The sequence below is a fragment of the Nicotiana tomentosiformis genome, chromosome 6 (assembly GCF_000390325.3).
Source record: "Nicotiana tomentosiformis chromosome 6, ASM39032v3, whole genome shotgun sequence".
Classification (NCBI taxonomy): domain Eukaryota; kingdom Viridiplantae; phylum Streptophyta; class Magnoliopsida; order Solanales; family Solanaceae; genus Nicotiana; species Nicotiana tomentosiformis.
Genome location: NC_090817.1, coordinates 31,048,486 through 31,071,365, shown reverse-complemented (window position 1 = coordinate 31,071,365; position 22,880 = coordinate 31,048,486). Strand labels below are relative to the sequence as shown.

Sequence of the window (22,880 nt, the reverse complement as noted above, 5' to 3'; positions counted from 1 at the left end):
CTGTATAAACTGCTTGTAAGCTACTATTGTACCCGATATAGATAATCTTCTACCGGGGATAATATTTATCCATAACAGAGTACCGAAAGGATAAGCTCATTGTACAAGTACAGGGTAATATTTATCCATAACGGAGTACCAAAAGGATAATCTTCGTTAGGAGGCTTATTTCCAATAGAGTATTAAATAGATAAACATATATACGGCAGAATCTCATATGGATAAGCTTTTTAAGGAAGCTTATTTACAACGGAATACTAAATGGACATCCATAATATAATATATTTATAACATTCCTATTCTTTTCACATAGTTTATTTTTCTTTTTCATAATTAATAAAGAGATGAAACAATTTAATTGGTAGTTGAGCGGAACAGCTTATACTAACAGTATTGTATGATCTCTTCATTAGCGAATCTTTTTCCGGGAAAAATGGAGGGAGATTTCTGCTGTTCTACTATTGAGCTGTAATATTTATTTATCTTCTTTAACTTGGTTTCAAAATTATATTATTTTTCGGTGAAAGCAGCTTTGACTGCACATGAGAATTGGAGAGGGACAAATGCAGACGTGGGAAGGGAGCTTTCTTCTGTAGAATTTCCACTTTGTCACGCTTTCAACTTTCAAGTTTCTGCTTTGAAAAAAAGACAAGAATAGAAGAGGATTCCGAGAGAGACAAATAGACAATGAAAAGAAGAAGAAAAAAAGCCTCCAATAGTATTTATTACTACTTTCTTTATTCACATCTCTTCGTTATCCGATCCCTTCAATTTCGTATTTAAAACATCTCTCTTTCTTTGTGTCCAAGACTTGAAGCCCTGACGATTCAATTGAACTAATAATCATATACTCTTTAATTCAAATTTGTATAATACTTCTCGGGTTTTTTTTTTATTCCTTATGAACATTTACTAGAGTGGTATAATTTTATCAGAATACATACAACACAGAAATTTTTGATAAAGTTGTTGTAATTTAGAAGTTAAAAATTTCATTTGTGGTTTTATCGTAAACATGTTTTGGCTATAGTAGAAAAGAGAGGATTGAAGACGCAAAGGGGTGTTTTTTGATTACTGTATTCTCTTTTGTGTTTTGGGGGGCATGGGGCTGAAGAACAGTGATGGTCAAATGGAAGGAGCAAAGTCAGGGAAGAGTAGTAACGGCTTCATTCCGACTTCGTTTAGAGCACTTTCGAGGATTGTATCCTCTGGTGCTGCAACGGTTGCTTCCACAGTTAGGTCAGCTGCTTCTGCTATTGTGGACAGGGACAATGATTCTACCCATGATCAGGTGCAATTTCCCGTGTTCTTTTTTTAAAAATAATTTAATTTCATTCCCCGCCCCCTCGTACTTTTCATTTTTTATTTTATGTACTTATCATTTTTATTTTGTATAATGTTGGTCCGAGATGAATTTAAATGGGAAACATGATTATTGAGGATTTATATAGCCGTTGTTGTTGTATCCCTTTCCAAAATTACTTTGAATTAGTTAAATATCATGGTTTATAGCTTGTATTTTAGCAAAAGGCTGGAACTTTGCTTGCTAAACTTTTGATCCCGTTATAGCTGGATCATAGGTGTTGCATGAAATTTTGATGCTGAATGGTGCTAGTTAATGCAGTTTTATGGATTTCAAGATGAAATTCTTTTATGAAGTTTGATGGAGTAGTTGTCAGTAATGGCTACTTTGACTCTTAGCAGCGTCATTGTTAGTGTGCGGCCCCTTGGAGTAATCCTCACTGGTGATGAGTGCTAACCTTGGGAAGAGAAGACTAATTTATGACTATCGGCTGTTCTATTTTGGGATTGAAAAGATTACTAAGTGTTCCCTCCATCAGTGCTGTAGTGGTTGTAGATCAGGCACGATGCCTTCACCAGTCAAGGAGTTGATGTAATTGTGATTCTGCATTTAGGGTAGTCAAATTTTGAAATGTAGTTCCAATATATTGTGGATCATATTTAGAGGCCATAGAAATTCCTAGGTTATCATCCTTGAGAAGCTTAATACTGAAAGTTTCTCAGTATACGACTTGTATACGGGGTGTTTCTCCCCATCATTAAGAAATTATTCTCCTTTTCTGAGAAAAGCTTACTACTGAAAGCTAGCAAACAAAAATTTGGCTGTATCATGGATCAAAAATATATTATAGAATGTTGAACATTTTTTTTTTGCTGATCAGCAATATTGATAATATCAGTTCAAATACTTACTTGTAGTGCTAAGAGGTGGTGGTTGTCCCATTGCTATTCATTGGAATCTTTTACCGCAATTCCCAATGAGAATTATGCACTCTCATATTTTTCTACCACATCAGGTTCTGTGGGCTGGATTTGACAAGCTGGAATGTGAGGGAGGCGCCACTCGTCAAATTTTGCTTTTGGGCTGTCGGTATGGTTTTCAGGTTTGGGATGTTGAAGATTCTGATAATGTACACAACTTAGTTTCCAGGCAAGATGGTCCTGTTTCTTTCATGCAAATATTACCAAAACCAATAGCATCAAAGAAGCACGAGGACAAATTTTCTGGTAGTCCCCCAGTTTTGATACTTTGTGCTGATACGTCATTTTCTGGAGGTAGTAACATTCGGGAGGGCATAGGGAAACTTCATGATGGAACCATCCAACAGTATCATGACCAAGAAAGTATCGGTTTTGTGCCCACTGCTATTTGGTTTTATTCCCTGACATCTCACTCTTATGTGCATCAGTTGAAGTTCAGATCAGTTGTTCACTTGGTAAGATGTAGCTCTCGAGTGATTGCAATCTTACAAGCAGCTCAGGTATGTGCATGATATTACAAATGTTTGGTTAATCTTTTCTTGCTAGACATGTGTTAAGTTGCTTCTATTGCAGATACACTGCTTTGATGCTGCAACTCTAGATAGGGAATATACTGTTGTTACCAATCCTGTCATCACGGGTTTTTCAGGGTCCCGAAGTGTCGGTGTGGGACCTCTCGCATTAGGTCCCAGGTGGATGGCCTATAGTGGAAGTCCAGTTACAATCTCAAATTCTGGTCATGTCAATCCGCAACACGTTACTCCTTCAGATAGTCTCTCCAGTCCGGCTACAAATGGGAGCGTTATTGCTCATTATGCAAAGGAATCCAGCAAGCAACTTGCTGCTGGTATTGTGACTCTAGGAGACGTCGGGTATAAGAAGCTCGCTAGGTACTATTCTGACCTGTCACCAGATGGTAATAGTTCTCAATCCGGGAATGCTCGTGCGAAGATACTAGGAATTGCTAATGGTCATTTCCCAGGTGCAGGCAGTGTTGGAATGGTACAAATTATCTCATTGTGGAATGGTGGTTTAAATTATGTCTTCATTGCCATTTCAATCACTTGTTTCTATCTCTGCTCCTTGTTGTGGATAGAATAATTTTTGCTCTCTTCCTCATTTGAGTTGATTACTGTAAAAATAGCTCTAGACTGATTTTTATGTTCTGTTGATTTTGCAATAAGTTTCTTTAATCATCATAATGGACTCTTATATTGTGGTTATTGCTGTATGGATTGTATGTGTATAATTGTTGCTCCTCCTTTCTCTTAATTATGTTTGGATGTTGGGGAGTGATTGGCATTTGGTGCTTTATGCAATACGCTGTCGTGTATCAATGTTGGACCTATATGTTAACGTCATACACTTTGTGCATCTTAGGTCATAGTCAGAGACATCGTCAGCAAAGCTCTTATTGCTCAGTTTAGGGCACATAAGAGTCCTATTTCAGCTCTTTGCTTTGATCCTAGCAGTACTCTTCTGGTGACAGCTTCAGTTCAGGGTCATAATATCAATGTATTCCGGATAATGCCTATACTATCTGAAAATACCTCGGCTAGTGATCCTGGTTCATCTTATGTCCATCTTTACAGGCTGCAGCGTGGACTGACTAATGCGGTAGGTGTAGTGCATCTGCATTCTCTTCCTGTTTAATTTTGTTGTCAACTAATTTATCGTTTTGGACATCTCAGGCCATACAGGACATAAGTTTTAGTAGTGATAGCCAGTGGATTATGATAAGTTCTTCCAGAGGGACTAGCCATTTATTTACAATTTCTGCTTCAGGGGAAACAGTTGATTTTCGATCTTCAGATGCATGTCTTACTACGAGGAGTAATGGCTCTGGTGTGATGGAAAAACTTGCAGTACATTGCGCCTCGAATTCAAAAATTCAGGTGCTTAATCAACAGAACATCGGTGAGACTGGCCCTCCAGCGACCCTTTCTGTTGTTGGTCGAATAAGGAGTGGAAGTAATGGTTGGAGAAATACTGTAAATGGTGCTGCAGCTGCTGCAACTGGATGGACGAGTTCTTTTTCTGGGTCCATAACTTCAGCTTTTCGCCACTGCAAAAGTACTAATCAATGTGCAGATTTAGGCCTTCTAAAAGCAAATTATCACCTGCTTGTGTTTTCATCTCCGGGGTGTATGACACAATATGCATTGCGTATGTGTTCTGAGTTAGATTTCATACCAACTATTCCTGCTATTGGTTCAACTTACGGAGCAGGTCCTGAAGTGGATACAAGATTAGTGGTAAAGGCAATCCAAAAGTGGAATATTTTCCAGAAACAAAATTGCAAAGAACGAGATGATAATACTGATATATATGGTGAGTTTGGAAGTTCTGATAGCAGTAAAGTATTTCCTGAAGGAATAACAAAGGGAAGTGGTCTCTATTCCAAGACTAGGGACACAATCACTAAAGGAAAGATAAGTTCAGAGGAAAAACATCACATATACATATCTGAAGCAGAGCTTCAAATGCATAAACCTCGAAATCCGCTGTGGGCAAAACCTGAGGTACTTTAATCGTTGTATGGTACCATGATCTTTATCCAGCAAATCTTGCTTCCATCCTTGTGTAATTGCTGAAATCTCCATTATCTTTTTATTTATTTTATGTCCAGGTATATTTTCAATCATTGGATATGGATAGGATTTATGTAGTTGATGGTTGTGGTGGAGAGGCTGAGGTTGAAGTAATTCCAACCCATATGGTTGAGGCGAGGTCAAAACATTTAGTTCCAGTTTTTAATCACCTTCAAGCTTCCAAGACCCAACAAGGGAGGTAATCAAAATTCTTTCTTGACTTAACGTATAGATGCATTCTCCTTTGTGCGGAAAGTAATCCATCAAATTTGGGTTTGTGTGATGGTTCCTTCAAAGGGATCTATTTTAGTAGATACACAAATTCACTATCTAAAGTTGAGGTTCTTTTTTTGTTTAATGTATAAATTAGGCTTCATGTTCATAGCGACAATGGCCAAAAGTTATCTCCAAGGCCGGAGATCTCTGAAAACAGCAAGCTTACGTTAAATAGTGGTTGTGCCTCTAGTGATGGATCCAGCATTGAACTTCACCATTGCAGAGAAACCGCGTGCAATAGTCTTCGGATGACAAGTCATATAAGTAGAGACTTTATAAATAGTAGTGACAGCCCTGAAGCAGCCACTCGCCTAGATTTCGTCAATAACACAAGGAGCACCATGATGCAGACAAATCAAAGTTTGTAAATCGCAAAACTACTTGGTACAAAACGGAGAATCATTTCGAAGATGAAGTTGGCGAGTCTAATTGAAACTGAAGGTAATGACCTGCAACCCGGTTTTTGCTTTTGTTTTTTCTGATCAGCTTTGTGCTATAACTGAGTAATGTTATGACACTTTTTTGCTTGGCACAATTTTTTCGTGGCTTCTTTGGTTTGAATAAGTGTTTTATTTGAACTGTTATATTGGAGGGAGGGAGCCGAGGGTCTATCGGAAACAGCCTCTCTACCCTAGGGTAGGGGTAAGGTCTGCGTACAAACTACCTCCCCAGACCCCACTAGTGGGATTATACTGGGTTGTTGTTGTTGTTGTTGTTGTTGTTTTTGCACTTATCTCTGCTTATATGTGACATGGCTCTGCTCTGCCACCATTTAGTCAGTCAAAGGGGTTTTAATGTTATGATCTTTGTTTAAGGCTTGCTTGTAGTGGCTCCAATATCTGCTCCAGAGATTCATTCTGTTCTCTCATTCTTTTGTGAGAGGAGTGCAGTAGCAACAGCTTGAACTCTGGAAGATAGATCGGCATGCTGATAACTTCTGTTCTCTTTTTGTTCATTTCTGATGAGTCAAATATTTCTATGAATAACATCTTCTGAATTCACTTCATTTGTTTTGTCTATTCATTTATTTAAGAGTTAGAATTTCTACATTTTTATGGTTAATTAGTGATAATATGGTTATTTTTTCAGGCTTTCCTCCAATTATTTATGTGGAAGGCTCCTGGAAGTGTTAGTATTTTGTTGGTGAATACGTAAAGTAAGAGGTATGAGGGTCCTTGACTGTGATGCTCAAATTGTGAGTAATTTGACATTGTAAATAATAAACTATGAAGCTGTAAATAGTAGAACCAGTCTTAAAACTTGTTGCCTTATTTGATTGCTCTCGTCTTTCACCCAAGCATTTTTTGTGTCTAAATTGACAGGTACCAAACAATACCTTTCTAGCTCTTTGTGTTGTAGCCATCTGGAAATTAAAACATTGCTCAACTTATCTAGAACAAAACTCAACTTCTCAAAGAGCTGGATGAGCACATCTCCCTGCTCAACCTAAATATTTCTACTAAGTGATTCAAAAGCCATTTGGATTTTTCTCATTCCCTCATAGCAAAGAACTTTGATTTAGTGAGATGCATGGGCCTACAGCATCAACATTGCTAAATCTAGAAGCATGGAGGAAAACAACTATAAGTCAAACATACCACTTCTAGCCTGAAGGCTTAAACTGCGAGTTAGCCAAAATGATCCATCACTTCGACAAATTGCAACAACAACAAACTCAGTCTAATCCCACAAGTGGGAATTGGGGACAGTAGTGTGTACACAGACCTTATCCCTACCTTGAAGGGTGGGAGGTTGTTTCCAATAGACCCTCGGCTCACGAAAGACGAGAAGAAAAGCAATAGCACCAAACAATAACAACAACAAGATAGTGAGAAAACGAAACAAAAGGAACAACAAGTAATACTAAAAAATCTAACAATAACAGAATACAAGACTAACACTAATACTCTCGACTACCTACTAGTTGTCTTCCTTGATTCTCGACCTTCACACCTTCCTACCCAAAAAAATGTAAACAATCTTAAGGTTTTGTTTAGACAAAGCCAGATTTTATAAACCAACATAGCTTTAGAAACTGCTTGATAGTCCTTATTGGAATATTCGGTGATGAAGTTTTTCTTTACCTATGCAGAACTTGAATTCAGACTTAAGTTTGTGGCAGCTAGGGACATTACCTCCTTGTCTAATTGCACTTCATCTTCATGGCCGTGTCCATTTCATCGAGCCGTTTTGGCACGTGCTAGGACTATGTTACCAGAAAACACAAGCATTAAAATGGCAGTCCGGTGCACTAAGCTCCCGCTATGCACGGGGTCCGAGGAAGGGCCGGACCACAAGAGTCTATCGTACGCAGCCTTACCTTGCATTTCTGCAAGAGGCTGTTTTCACGGCTCGAACCCGTGACCTCCTGATCGCATGGCAGTAACTTTACCAGTTACACCAAGGCTCCCCTTCAGAAAACACAAGGATTGCACGTGCAAATATGTTAACTTCTCTGAAAATTATCAAAAGCTGTCATATTAGAGCATCTCTAGATTACCTGGAACAGAGTATGTTGCTGTGTTGCTTGTAAATGAGAGAACATAAGTCTGAAGAGAGATCAAACGACCAGAAGATTTCCAATTCTTAATGAGATATGGTAAATTGGCAACAGCACCACTTGACATTCTGGAACTTTTCATGACTACAGGGTTTCTGGTTCTCTGATTTGTTTTAGTCGGTAGGTTTTAGAATTATGCAACATATGGAATTTCACCAAAGAATGCTTACACAGATAACGTAAGTGATTCGTCCTTGAGATGGTGCTAAATGTGTTTTTCACCTTTTTGGATATATCATGCAAAATTATGAGGAAGGAGATCAAATTACCATACTAGCAAAAGATGGCGGATACATAGCTTCCACCTCCTTGCAATAACAGTACATATGTCAATGCCTACTTGCCCTAGTTTGTGAAGACAATAGTTCTACTCCCATAGTTGCAGAGAGACATAAAATTCGTTCTTTCTTCCCTTTATTTTCATTTTTGTCCCTTTTTAAGTAAGGATGAGGGAGTGGAGAGAGTGAAATTGCAGCAGAGTATAAGTTGTAACATCCACTAAAACCTGGCAAAGCTAGTATGGACATCTTAGAGGAATAATACTGTAATTATTGGGAAGACAGAAAAGGAAACAGGTAGCAAAACAGTAATATCGTTGTAAAGGATCAAGAGAGACACTGTTGTTCTAAAAATTAGAGTCACCTTTTTCACCAAAAGAGTTCTAATGAAAACTACACAAAGTTGAATTATTGTGCTTTACTTTTGTCCCCTTACATTTGACAACAAATCTTTCAAGAACTTTGCTGACTTTGTGATTGGTGAATTCATCGCCATCAAGTTATACAAAACATTCTCAACTTCCTCAATTGATGGCCTTGTTTTAAACCTCGAAACCACCTTCAGTTCTCCATCTTCTTCAACAAAGACATACCATTTCTCACCACTCAAAACCCCATTCCTAACACACTTAAACATCACACCATTTCTCTTACTCAATATTCCTTTAACCTCTAATCCCATAAATGAATACACAACCTCAAATGAACCCACAAATCCACTCAATTCACCAAAGCTACTCTCTTCATCAAACCCCCATTTGGGATTGAAAATCACTACAGGCTTTGGATACAAAGCATCAGCAATAGCCTCCATTACACTTAATCTTGAAGCCTCTGGAGCCATAAACACAACCACATCTCCAGAACTCACCATTCTGATATCCACATCATCTGTTATTAATGAAATATCAAAATTTTCAATAATGGGGTTTGAAGACTTACTCTCAAAGGTTTTTTGTGCAGCTTGAGTTAAGCTTTGGTTAGGCCATAAAAGCAGAATCTTGATTTTTGGGCCTTTTCTTTTAATGGGCATGTTTGCAAAAATATCAAGAGCAAGCTGAGATAGTGCAGATGAGGAGTCATCAACAACTGGAATTTCAACACGAAATCTTGGTTGTTTGAGTTTCTTGAGTCTTCCAACGAGCTTAGGATTGTTAAGGGGTTTCTCTAAAGTAGTTAAAAGAGACAACTTTGCTTGAGAAATGGCATCTTCTTTCGTAGTTGGTGGGGTAGGAGAAGAGACTGAACACTGAAGAGGTGATTTGAACTTGGTTAAGTGCAGGGGTGTTGTGAAAGAGACAGACAGATAAAGATTGTTAAGTTGTTGTGTTGATCCTACAGAGTATAAGGAAGTTGAGGTTGGCAGTTTGAAATGGAACAAAGGGTGGGAGATATGGATGGCTTGTGCATGTGATTTAAGAAGATTGGAAGACATTTGAAGTGAATTCTTGTCAAAGGGAAAGAAATTGTTACAACTCCGGGAACATGTGTTCATCACTTCATCTGGATAAGGTAGATAAAGCTTTTGTGTATGAATAGTTCTAATTTTTTGAGAGAAAAAAATATTGTGAATATTGAAGATTTGCGAGTGAAAATTTTAATTGAAATTTAAATGCACATTCGAACTACAACTTCAACTCTAAGAGCCGTTTGGCAATACATTTTGCCAAAAAATATTTGGGTTTATTTTGGCAAATACATGTTTGTTCATAAAATTTTTTCATATTTTGGCAAATTCCCAAAACCAGCTCTTGGCCCAAAATATTACTGCTATATTTTATTTAAAATTGCCCAAACTTTTGTATTTTATGAAAGAGCTCGCCATTTATTATTTTGTAACAATGCTGCTTCGTCTTTTCGGTCATCTGATAGTGTATTATGTAGTTCTTTATAAAAATGATAATTTTTGTACCAAATTTATTTATGTTCGTGATAATATAATGAATGTTATTGATGAAAGTACTGATGTGTAGGGGTGTACAAACCGAACCGAAAAGTCAAACCAAACCGATTAAAAAACCCGACTAGGTTTGGTATTGAGTTATTAAAACCCGAACCAAACCGACATATAAATATATAATTTTTTATATATAATTTTAAGACTTTAATAAAATTTTATTTAAAAGATGTCTAGAAATATTTGAGATTCTCTCATGGAATATAATATTTAATAGAACTATAAAGTGCATTCATTTTTATTTACTTTAAATAATAGATTGTATGACTTTCTTATTATGTGTTATTGAAGCCAATCATCTCTTTCTTCTTTCATATTCATATGTCAAGATTTATTGTATGTTTTTCGAATTTGAAGTGGTATTTCGATAATCTAAAATTACATAGAACATATCATTATTTAGGTATCATATTGATTTTTATGTTTAATTATTAAATTTGGTTAACCCTGAAAGCGTACATATCAACCAAAAATTATCGGTAGACGACTAAGAAAATAAACTATTATGTGTTACTAAAAAAGATTCTCCCATAAGATCACTTTAATAGATCATATGTTTGTTATTATTTTTTAATTTTTAGTAAATATATATTCACTTATCAAAATTTTATCTATAACTTTAATAATGGAAGATTGAAATAATATTTATGTAAAAAAAAAAACCGAAAAACCCTAAAAATCCGACAAAACCGAACCAATCCAAACCGATATAATTGATTTGGTTTGGTTTTGATAAAATACGAGCCAATCTGGTTCATGTACACCCCTACTGTTGGGTATTTGTGATAGTTTTTAAAACTTATGGGTATCAGTCATGTTTAAAAAACAAATTGAAATATGTTTTGAAAACTGATGTCCAAACACATTTTCATCTTCAAACCAAACTTCAAAATCAGATTTTTCAAAACAAATTTTGGAAATCTATGGCCAAACGCTAACTAAAATTCTTTTTTTTTTCCTTTCTTTTTTGCAGTCCAAATCTAACTTTATTCCCAATTTCACAAACAAATGTTCACTTGGGAGTTAAAAAAAAAAAAAAAAAAATTGGGTTGTGTTCTCTCTCCTTCAAATCCACATTCAATATTGTAGATTCAATTGGATTTGTAATCTACCACAAAATTCCGCATATACAACACGTTTTGCAATTTATTAATCGTTGCATAATTATAGAGTAACTAACTCAGTTGCAGACGCATTAGCTAAGAAAGGGAGTAAAGGAGCCAAGTTTAATGTTTTTGTTACTTTACCTAATCGGCTAATCCTTCATGTTTAACGGAATATCAACTGAACTCAGGCAAAGTGGGAAGATGTTTTATCGGAAATATTTTCTAGTAATATTATTTATGCAAGATACCTGTGGATATTATGACCATCCATGAAGTTAAATCCAAAAAAGTTAAAGTGCAAATAAAATACAATTAACTTGAAACCTGGAGAGCAACAACTATGGATACTTCAAGTAATTTATTTCACATTTTTTAAGATTTCCAACCAAAAAATCTCTCCAATAAAGTGGTACAAGGAGGAGGTAAAGTGATAAATCAAGTATTAATACAGAAGGAGAAAACCTTGTAAATACAGATATGGCTGAAAGGAAAAGCCCCATGCTATTACTGATGCAGAGACTATTTTCACCACTATACAAATTAGAGGTGGATTGCTGTTAGAGGTATTTTAGTTCTCAGTTAAAATCGAACTGCCACACAAAGAATTACAGACAACCAATTCTAAAAGCTAGAACGAGAGTTCTGCCAAAAAGTTAGCCAAAGCTTAAGCGAGAATCTGATGGGAGACGCAAGCTAGTTTGACGCCTTGGGATCCCAATCTCGCATGCATTAACCCGTGCTGCAAATCGGAGTGAACACAGGGATTCACCCACTGAAGAAGGATCCGGCGAAACATTAACAAACATTAATGTCTTTGAATTACCACCTAGACAGGGCTGAATAAAACATGCCAAAATCATTAGATGTGGAAAGACAATAAATCAGCACAGATAAGGGGGTGCGGAAAAAAAAATTGTGAATATAATGGACACATTTCACAACTGTTAAAATGACATTGGGAATATATAGATCAGTCCTATAAGGACTACCTTTATACTGGAAGTGTTTTATTATCTCTACTAGTTTAGTTGTGGAAATGCCTTATGACTCAAATAAATTACACCCAGAACCATGTTGTATTTTAACTAGGAGCTGAATTGTTTTTACCTGGAGAAGGTATGTAAGCTTTGAGTTCCTAAAAGGCACATGCTCCTCTTTCTTTGCTAAAGCAAATATGACATCACTTAGAGACGATAGACTCTTGTTGATGGCCTGAACGCAGCTCATGGAAAACAGAGAAATAAGTAGCAAGAAACATCTTGGAAAATAGGCAAGTTCTTTAAAAAGATATTAGGAGTTTCATGCTTATACCTGAGTTTCTTTTAGCCGGTCTCCAGTAGACCCACTCTTGGATAGACGCTCACTTCCAGCAAGATCAATCAAGTTGAGTACACCTTGTACTTGTTGCTCGGTATTCTAACATAGGCTACTATTAGTCAACTGAAAATATGCTTATAAAAAGAAGCAATCAAAATGGCGTGCTAAATGTCTAGCCAGTCCAAACCTCATTCACACCCGAAATTCTCAGAGTGAAGACAAAATGGCTCCTTGAAGACTGTTGGTTCATATGAGTTTTCCCAACAGATCTGCACAAAGGCGAAAAAGAAAAATAACTTGATAAAACACAGGTATCACGGATTCAACTCTATTTCAGTCAAATATAGGAAAACTGGATCTGCTACTATATTTAAAATATGAATTAACGCATATCAAAGGTACCAAGTAGCAAAAGAAGTGTTTCAACAGTAAATTACAGATATCAAGAAGAAATATGAAGCCTACTTATGCAAAGGCTGATGACATAAAAATTTGCTTAAAAGATTGATGAGAAAATAACCAGGTGTTAATACCTGCTTTCTGCTGCTAGCCCAAAAAGTTTAGAGACCTGACTATAGCAATGAACATCCACAATTGTCAGGTCAGATACATGAGTATTGCCATTCGCGTCATGTTTGATTGCATACTGCTTTCCTCCATTTTCTGGTCGGGATGCATCAAAACCAGACGAATTTGATGGTGATAAAAGATCCCGAATTGTTTCATTGTAAATTTCAAGCATTGAGACCTGAAATATGGTGAAAACACTTTCAGAGAATAGAAACAAATCAAATAGAGCCAATCGATCACGACAAACCCCATTGCTAACCTGCATTTTATAACTCCACCCTTGGTTTTGAAGAGACTGCTTGGTCTCAAATACCTGCTCTAAAGAGCGCGGTATAAGCCCTTTCTGATTATCAGAGTCTGGCTTACCCACCATTGTATGAGTCTTACCAGAACCAGTTTGACCGTAAGCAAATATGCAAACCTGAGAAGTAAAAGAAGGGTAATGAAATAATAATTTTTGAGAGGCTGCTGATGAACATTCGCTTTCGCTTCCTTAAATGATTTAAAACAATTGAAGATATTAACCAATGTTAATTGTTCAAAAGTAACATCAGTTTACCAGAAACCTCTAAGGAAAACATAACATAGAATGGTACGGAGTATTGATTCTTTTGCAAGAGTTAAGACGTAATTTGCAGTAGTGCAAAAGATAAAAGGATATCTCACCTTATAACCGTCAAGAGCACTCTGTACAAGTTGGGAGATCTCAACAAAAACATCTTCTTGTGAGGCCTCGGGCATGAAAACTTTGTCAAATGTGAATGAAAGCTTTTGTCCTTAAAACAACACAAATGTAGAAGGTCAATATCAAAATAAAACAAAAATGAAAAGGGAAATACAAATTCCTTCTGGTTGAATGCATTACAAACAAGTGCACACCATTTTGTGTCAAATCGATGCCTCTTCCTTGTGCTTCCGTTGATGTTGGAAAAGAGATAACCTTCCCTGCTGCACTGACAGTGCCATCAGACAGTAACGGCCTCACCCTGCAGAAAACTCTAATATTGCCTTTCAATTCCTGTATTGGCAGAAGATTCAAAGTGAACCTCTAGTTAGAATCCAAAAGTCAAATTAAGATAGTTGCACAATAGTTAACATAAATTACCAAAATAGTATTGTGCAGTCTTTTACGTAGTTTCTCCCCTTCCACAATTTTTGTTTCGGCATCAGCAAGACGATTTTGCAAATCAAAAATTACATTCTTCTGCTCTTCATATTCTTCTTTTGTCTTCACGGAAGACATGTCGGACATCTAACAAAGTGATTAAACATTTGAAATATTTGAGAGGCACATCTTCGCTAAGCTCTTGCGGTTAGATGGAACACAATAAATTCAATCTTGAAGGGTCTCCATATGGCATAGAAATGTGTGTATCACCTGTACTCTCTTCTCTGCAAAGGAAAGTTGTTGCTGCAATCTTTTTATTTGTTCACACTGAGACAAACATGTCTCCTGAGAAATAATTCAGAAATATTATCATCCGATGATATATATTTGCCTTTGCCCATATGAGAAAAATCAAAACAGACAAACCTCCAGCTGATTGGTCTTAATCGTCATGCCATCTAACTCAGCCACAGATTTTCCAGTGCATTCCTTATATTTTATTACTTCAGCTGTTAGAACCTGGACTTGTAATGATTGCTGATCACGATCATCCCTCATTTTTTGCAGATCTCCTCGCAAAAACCCAACTTCACTTGCTAAAGCTTCTTTTTGTTTGACAGCCTCATCCTGAAGAGCCTGATGATGTCGAAAGGTAAAATAAGAAAATGAATCAGTTGATGACAACACCTGATCTTCAGATTATGCAACTTAATAGTCCAGATAATCAAGATGAACAAACTGCATCTCGGAGAAATATATCATGAAAAGCCTATATGAAATCAGTAAATTAAAGACCCCAACACAATACATGAAAACCCATCTTTCAGAAACAAACCAGAAAGAAAACACCTATAGTATCATAAACAATCATTCAGAAATCTGAAAAGAGTTGTAAAACAATCATATTCTGGACCTTATAGCAAGCTGCTGGACAGTTTGCAGAAATCAACAAAAGAAGACACGGATAGGAGCTAAACATTCCTGAAGTGAAGTAATATTTATTGCTACAGACTACAAGTTTCAGCAGATGAATGACAGATGACAATGCTGAAAATACAGAAATAGAAGTATATAGATACGATCATGAGAGTATCACTAGTGCTGCTAACTACGTGTATAACAAAAGCAGAAGAAAAACTTAAAGACTTACTCTTGAAGAAGTGATTTGTTCTTGTAAAGAAGTATAATGACCCCTCAGTGTGCTGAGATTTTCAACCACCGCAGCTTTCTCCGTCTCCACGCGCTTCAGTGTTTCATTGACAGTTCCAAGGTCTTTCTGGAGCCTACTGTTGTAATCCTGTAAATTTCTGTTATACTCCTGTAGCCCCTTGTACGAGATATCTAGTGACTGAATCTGCAGATAATAGGCTGAATGTAAATTCCTACTAATGGATTCACAACTGTAATGAAACCAAAACAATATATAGAAGAATTCTTTTTACCTTCTGATTTGCACTTGCATTATCTTGTTGAGCTCTTTTGAGCTCTTCTGAAAGAGAAGTTTGCAGTTTCTCTGCTGCCTCTCTAGCATGTTTCTCTCTATTACAAGAATCCGTTGCTTCCTAATCAACATATTAAGCAATTTATTCCGAGAAAAACATATATATAAAGTAAGCTCCAAAAACATCCAAACCAAAAACTCATGACATTGCCCTGCAAAGCGTACCAACTTGGCTGACTCCTCGTTGGCAAACTTTTCCTGAAGTTCCTCTATATTTTTTCTCAATTCCATTATAATTGAATTCAACTCTTCTTCTTTTGCTTTCATTAGCATCTCTAAGAAAACAAAAGCTTATATAAGTGTAAAATTCATTCCACAGAACTAACTCGTTTTAATGCAACACAACCATACCTATCTCATTGCATTTTTTCTCAGCCAACTCTAACAAGCCTTTAATTGATGCCTGCTCTGTAATATAGTTTTCTTCAAGCTGCTGGAACCACTTAATACATAACTTGAGTCTTCTTATATACTCTGACATAAGACCACACTTTTCCTAATAGAAATAGCAAAAATCTTTGCATCAACAGACATGAAGCAGATACACATTGCCATTAATTTGAAAATTCTGCAACTTAATGTTAGAACCTTAATTTTACAAATTAACCAAAACAATAACCATATTCATACCAATATTGCCTTAATTGGAAAAAATAGCTTATCTACTTACCTTTATGTTATATTTGTTCTTGGTTTTCAATTTCTCAGTGAGTAAAGCTTCAATAACTTCTTTGCTAAACTCAACAATCCCGCAGTCTGAATCAGCACTACTCGGTGGACCACTAGTTGGAGGCATATCTGATGCACCCCCATTCACCACTGCAAGTGCTTGCCGGGTTCTTGCAGCAGTAGCTGTGGACAGCATTCCTGGATTCTCTATTCTCCGCCTCTTCCCTGCTGGAACCTCACCTGCACTCTGCAAAACCAAACAGTAAACTCCCCAAAATTAGGAACTTCCTTCTCTTAAACATCAAAATAAGGAGTTTAAGTTCTATGCAAAGGAACTTCTTCACTTAAGCATCAGAATAAGGAGGAGTTTAAGTTCTACGCACTTCAGTGTATACATTTTTAACACCATCAGGTAAATCTTCACAGCAAGCTTGGTATGGTACCATGGAAAATAGACAAATATAACTTGCTATGGCTACTTAAATTGAACTAATGGTGTAAAAATTCTTTATATAACTAGTGTATATAACTTAAATTTCTCGACGGAACCCACAAAGATAAACAAACAAAAAAACACACATAAACTAGGAACTTCTGCCTTTGAACGTAAAATAAGAAATACCCACAATTTAGAGTACTAATTCTCGACTGGAAAAGCAAAACCCGCAAAGAAAAAGCAAAAAAAAGAAGAAGATGAATTGATTAAAATAATTGATGAAACATGGAAAGGTAAGATCAAACAGTTATCGGAGAAATGTACCAAAAATGTGAAATTCAACAACACAAACAGAGAAAATGAGCATAAGCCAAATAGAGACCGATGAGTAATATAAAAAGGGGTTTGGAGAAAGAAAAAAAAACTTACATTGAAAGGGCTATGAAGGGGCGGCTTGTTCTGGTTCTTCGGAGCCATTTGAAAATTACTGCCTTTAATTTAGAAAGAGAAAGAGAGAGAGATGTAAAAATCAGAGGGATGGGATTTAGGGGGGTTATTTTTCGGGTTTATTGGGGGGGGGGGGGGGGGGGGGGCGTTAACCGAAACCAAATTCTACTCTCACTCTCTCTCCGACAGTGAAAAGGGGAAAGCCCTAATTGTTTCCATTTTCTCTGTGTGATTGTTTTGTCAACACTAATCGACGGCGGAATTAGGACTAAACGACGGCGTAGTTTGGGGAGGAAGAACTGCGGGGTGAAGAGTGAGTAGATTTGAATTTTTTTGAAATTGAGGGGATCTGGCGCTAAGGAGCGTTTTAATAATATTTGTAATACCAATTCTGCCCCTAATGGTCCACGCTAGTATGTATTTCTTAGTAGTGTGGCATAATACAGACCGAACTAAAAAAATTGGTCGAATCGAAAATTTCAGTTTATTCGATTTTTATTTTTCATTTTATTCAGTCGGTTTGCGATTTATAATTTTAAAAAATTGAATGTTCGATTCAGTGATCGATTTTAATTGTTCGGTTTTTGATTAAACCAAAAAATTAAATTTTTTTACAAGTTTTTTTTTACTGTATCGTGTTACTCTTTCTTAACCTTATCCAAAACTAATTCAGAAGCCAAAGCCTACTACAGATCGTTCACAAGTCCAACTGATACCACTCTTCTCCTTCTGTGCTGGAACTTGCTCTTCGCGAGCTGACGTGTAAGTTCCCCACTTCCCATTTTCTTTTTGTCCTCAGTTAGCAAAATCTTTCTCATTACGGCGGATTTCATTTTCAATTCATCTCAGTTCGACAATTCCTTGCATTTAATATCATTTTATTTAACGTATCCCTAAAATCTGAATTAGTCCAGATGGATTTTTGAGTTAATTTAATTGAACATGATAACTATTATTTCTTGTAATTAACTATTTTTTTTGGGTCTGCGAAAAGTAAATTGGGAATTGGCGTGTGATTGTTAGAATGTTAGATTTTAAATTAGGTATATTGTCTCACGTTAGGAGAAAACGTATTGTGTAGGCATCTGTAGTAACTCTTAAACCGAAAAACCGAACCGATTAAACCGAATTGAACATGAATAAACCGAACCGAACCGAAGTTATTGTGGTTCGATTTTGGTTATTAAAATCACAAACCGAAAATCGAATAAACCAAACCGAAATTCTACAAAACCGAACCGACCGATGCCCACCCTATTTTTTAGCCCTTTTTTCTCGAGTTAATCTCAAAAATATAATCTCACATATGGAGACGGGATAGCTAAACTAAGATTTTGGTATAAGATTTATTATCAAATACGAAGTAAATATAATCCTAAATTTTAAATCAAAATTAATATTTTTATTTCGGTAACTAAACGACCCTTAAGTATACTTTTGTGCAGTACTAAATTATGATATTGGTAGTACAACAGTTTTATACTATCAACACATATAACTTAAATTCTTAATTTTTTAAAAATAAAATTCCAGATCACTAATTGGAATAAGGTAGCTAACATGCTATAATTGGGTAAAATTTAGTTAAGCAAAGTAAAAATTCATTTTTCATATTATTTAAATTAAAAATCTCCCATCCCTTTCCGTTTGTAGTTAAAAGGCAAATGATTCAAAATAATTTGTGTAGGCGTTTTTCTGATAACATTTATCTCTCTTTTTTTTTTTTTTTTTTTTTTTTTTTTTTTTGGGTGTCTTTAGAGGTTATTTAAAATATGTATGAACTGATTATGTTGTGAACCAACCTAACTTTGTAAAGGATTATGGGTCAGAATTGTGAAACGAGGTTGATCCAGTTGGGATTATTGGGCCCGGAGCTAAAGGTCCAATGATTAAACAACCGAATAGAATACTAGGACAATAATTTGGGATTCGGGAGGAGATACAGGGCAGTCGTATTGTGAGTAAAGTGTATGTTTCTTCTCATTACCATTCTAGACTTTGTGCCTCTCATCCTCTTCCTTAGTTCTCATCTATCTTACTTACCCTCTGCATTTTGTATTTTCATTAACGTTGTTCTACTTCTTTGAGTTATAACTGTTAGTTACTGCCATCAATATAATATATATTTTGGAGTTGTTACATTGGTGTTTTTATCCGAAGGTCTTCAATGGAGGATCAAATATGTCGAACTAAGGAACATCCAATTAAGGTCGTGATTGCTGAAATTCGTTCACTGTTATATGAGTTGATGGGAAATGCTGAAACAAGTAAGCCTACTCGGTTCGAATTCCGATGATTTTGTGGCGGGAATCAAGAATTATGGATTTCTCAGGCTGAACGATTCTTTAAATTCTATGAAATTTCAGAAAATAACAAGTTACTTCTCGCCTTGTCCTATCTCCATGGAGAAGCTTTGAGGTAGTACCAATTGTTTACCCGTAAAATGATACTGTTAAATTTGTTATGTGGTTTATAGATAAGCGAATTGATTTGATCCAAAAATAATTAAAAAAATAAGATTAAAATGAAACTTAGCAATTGAGATTGAAAAAGATGACAAGCCTGGCTCAGAGCGCAATGTCTTCGAGGACAAAATGAAAGCAATGACAAGAACGAGTATAATTAATTAATTAAGAGAAAAAGTGAAATGTAGCATATATATGTTCGACAAGAATTTCGTGTGTTACAATGGCCGTTGAGCCTGCTTTTTATAGCTATACATAGGGAAACAAGATCATAGGATCAAGCCTCGCTTAAATGATAATAAAGGAGTCATTGATGAATATATAATGGCAGGCCCTGAATGTAAATATTCTCTGTAACGTTTGCTCATTTAATGTTAGAGAATATTCTCTCATTGAATCTTGTCCGATGGAAAATACTTGATCTGCTCTTGTTGACCACGCTCCCTTGAGGATTTACCCGATGTTGATCGCAGTTGTCGTATCCGGCACTATTTGTTAATCGACTCGCCTTTTATCTGTCTTCGGTTCCACGTGTCATGCTATCATTCGACCATTTATTATAACCCAATTTTACCCCATACAGATAGTTCCTCTATTTTTCGGTAAAATATTTTTGTGTTATCGGAAAGTTGGTGAAGATCCCTTTCTTGGTGAGAAAGTTCCTGAACAATTTCTGACGCTTGAAAGGACACACATCTTCTCGCATTAAATACCCCGAACACGTGTTGCCCCACGATTCAGCAAATATTTTTGCCAGTTTTTTAGGTAATCATGACTACGATTTTTGCCGTCTATATCTTTACTCCCACTCATTACTTTTTTTTTTTCCTAAGGGCTAATATATAAATAAAATCCCAAAAATGGGTCCAATGCTTACAAGATGTCCAAACCAAAAACCAAAATAGAAGTTGCATGAAGCTACTAGCTATTAAAAAAGATAGAAAAGTTAAAATCTAATGAACTAACTATTACAACATGATAAGTTGAATGCTTACTTCTCCTATTAGTGTATGTGAATCCAATTGTCATTGGCAAATACCAAGCAACACCTATCAAGCTCTCACTAGGCGCCAGGGTATATTGTCCATAGTCTAAAATGAATTCCAAACATCTCCACCGCAGAGTTGAAGTCCGCATCGTCCTCCAAGTGTCGCTACTATACGATCTCCATATGCAGTGGATTGATTTTGTTCAAGTATTAATCATGTGCTCACTAATCAAGATTAATGTGTAGAAGAGGAGCCTGGCTTTAGGCAGGTTTTGCAAGGCAAAAGCCAGGCTTGAGCTGGCTTTAGGCAGGCTTTACAAGGCAAAGGCCAGGCATGCGCTAGCTTTAGGCAGGCTTTGCAAGGCAAAAGCCAGGCATGAGCTGGATTTAGGCAGGCTTTGCATGCCAAAGGCCAGGCGTGAGCTGGCTTTACAAGGCAAAGGCCAGGCGTGAGCTGGCTTTATCCAGGATTTACAAGGCAAAAGCCAGGCATGAGCTGGCTTTAGCCAGGCTTTACAAAGCAAAAGCCAGGCATGAGCTGGCTTTAGGCTGGCTTTACAAGGCAAAAGCCAGGAATGATCTGGCTTTAAGAAGACTTTGCAAGGCAAATGCCAGCCTGTGCCTTTTTATGATCTTGTAAGCTCAGATCCTTCCCTACTAGAACCTTTAATGTAGACATCATTCAAAACATTGCTAAACCATCCTTAGATTGAGCTTGAAAGCATGCTAATACCACTGAGAAATGATTCAACAATCTCCAAAAATACCATATGATGGGTTCAACATCTTCCTTAGCATTTGGACATATCAGTTTGTTCTGAGTCCAATCTTGTGAAGCCATCAGTCTGGGGTTCTTCTCTTTGCTATCCTAATCCTAAGGTTAGGTGATTGAGATTTGTCTAGATTGATCAACCTCCTCCTGCACTAGGCAGTTCAGAGAATGAATGAAACTCAGATGTACCTGCAAAAGAGAACACAATGTTAGCTATAAAATCCGCCACTGAGTTGCCTTCTCTGAACACATGTTGAAATATCACATTGAAGTTGTCCTTCATCTCTATAATTTTCTTCACATCCTATGCAATTACCCAAGGAGGATCCTATTCCCTTTCTATCGCCTTCTTCATCACCAATGAATCAGTCTCCAGTATGAGAGTGTGAAAATCATGCTTCACACAATATTCCAACCCTTGAAGAATAGCCTTAGCTTCACCCACCACAATAGTTGTAACTCCCAGGTCTACTGCCCTAGCATACACCACATCACCTTCATCATCCCTCACACAAAAGCCTAGGGAGCTAGGTCCAGGATTGCCCTTTGAAGCTCCATCAGTATTACATTTGTACCAACCATGACAAGGAAGCTGCCATGTTACTCTTGTAGTGATCAATATAGGTTTATATCCTTCAAAGTATTGAATCATGTCTGGCCATAACAATGAAATATTAGGGATCCAAGCATACCTCACCCTTCCCAGTTGATGCAATGTCCTATTTATCGCATGAATCACCCTATTTGTGGACATTGAACCACCATGTTTACCTGCATTTCTTCTCTTCCACAGCTCCCAAGTGATGATAGCTAGTACTGCTTGAAATATTGGCTTTTATTTTGGACAACACTAAGCATACCACCAATGTCTTATAATCTGCTTCAATTGAATCAATTGCACAGAAATTCTAGCAGCCCCCATGAACAAGTTCCATACCTTAGAGGCAGTAGGACTTGTGACAAATATATGCTCAATGGATTCCTCTTGGGGCTGCTGACAACACCAACACCTAGACATCACCATTTGCCCTTGCCTCCTCCACATGTCATCGGTGGCTATTTTCTGCCTCCACAATCTCCAGAAGAAGAAGGATATCTTGAATGGCAAACCTTTAATCCACATTAACTTGAATTCCTGATTAGGATCTGCCCTATGCCTTAGTATTTGCCAAGCACTGCTAACACTGAACTTGCCTGAAGGAGTTGGCATCCAGTATGGCTTATCCCAATATCCCTCACTGCCTTCATAGTGCACATTTAGCCTTATATGTTCTGCAATTTCCTCATTGAAAGTTTGATCTAGCAGCTGATCATCCCATGTTTCCCCTTGCCGCAATTCTGCCACCTCCTGAAGACCTTCATTGATTGGAAAGTCTTTAGGCAATACATGATAAAGTGCACCCAATCCAGTCCAATTTTCATGCCAAATATTAGTTGTTCCACTCTTCAATTCCCATACGATCTCATGTTCTACTTCTTCCCTAGCATTCAGCATTTGTCTCCAAACATGAGACCCTCCCCTAAAACGCACCACAGTTGGTGACTCCTTCTTGCAA

General features: G+C 36.8%; 3 protein-coding genes across 4 annotated transcripts; 1 reads left to right on the top strand and 2 right to left on the bottom strand.

The window, feature by feature from the left end:
• The first annotated feature begins 477 nt into the window (after window positions 1-477).
• Window positions 478-9,247, top strand: LOC104115731 (autophagy-related protein 18f-like). 2 transcript variants are annotated; one of them, XM_009626431.4, is made up of 9 exons: window positions 478-1,291; window positions 2,319-2,783; window positions 2,857-3,285; window positions 3,664-3,900; window positions 3,975-4,805; window positions 4,913-5,073; window positions 5,245-5,591; window positions 6,240-6,313; window positions 7,243-9,247. In XM_009626431.4, the coding sequence occupies exons 1-7, from the start codon at window positions 1,103-1,105 to the stop codon at window positions 5,516-5,518; spliced, it is 2,586 nt and encodes an 861-aa protein (XP_009624726.1). In that variant the 5' UTR covers window positions 478-1,102; the 3' UTR covers window positions 5,519-5,591; window positions 6,240-6,313; window positions 7,243-9,247. The 2 variants fall into 2 exon arrangements, with proteins under 2 accessions (XP_009624726.1, XP_033517103.1); XM_033661212.2 differs by lacking the exon at window positions 7,243-9,247 and having other exon boundaries at window positions 6,240-6,450.
• On the bottom strand, window positions 8,339-9,483 carry LOC104115720 (uncharacterized). Its single transcript, XM_033661215.2, has one exon. The coding sequence runs from the start codon at window positions 9,481-9,483 to the stop codon at window positions 8,407-8,409; it is 1,077 nt and encodes a 358-aa protein (XP_033517106.1). The 3' UTR covers window positions 8,339-8,406.
• Window positions 9,484-11,396: 1,913 nt separating this feature from the next.
• LOC104115741 (kinesin-like protein KIN-14N) lies at window positions 11,397-17,440 on the bottom strand. The gene is made up of 17 exons (XM_009626436.4): window positions 17,082-17,440; window positions 16,218-16,463; window positions 15,899-16,043; window positions 15,713-15,822; window positions 15,489-15,608; window positions 15,197-15,400; window positions 14,473-14,682; window positions 14,317-14,391; window positions 14,044-14,190; window positions 13,818-13,956; window positions 13,605-13,714; window positions 13,198-13,359; window positions 12,902-13,116; window positions 12,556-12,637; window positions 12,363-12,467; window positions 12,159-12,263; window positions 11,397-11,887 (listed from the first exon to the last, which is right to left on the bottom strand). Exons 1-17 carry the CDS (start codon window positions 17,127-17,129, stop codon window positions 11,705-11,707), a joined length of 2,406 nt encoding a protein of 801 aa, XP_009624731.1. The 5' UTR covers window positions 17,130-17,440; the 3' UTR covers window positions 11,397-11,704.
• Window positions 17,441-22,880: the final 5,440 nt, after the last annotated feature.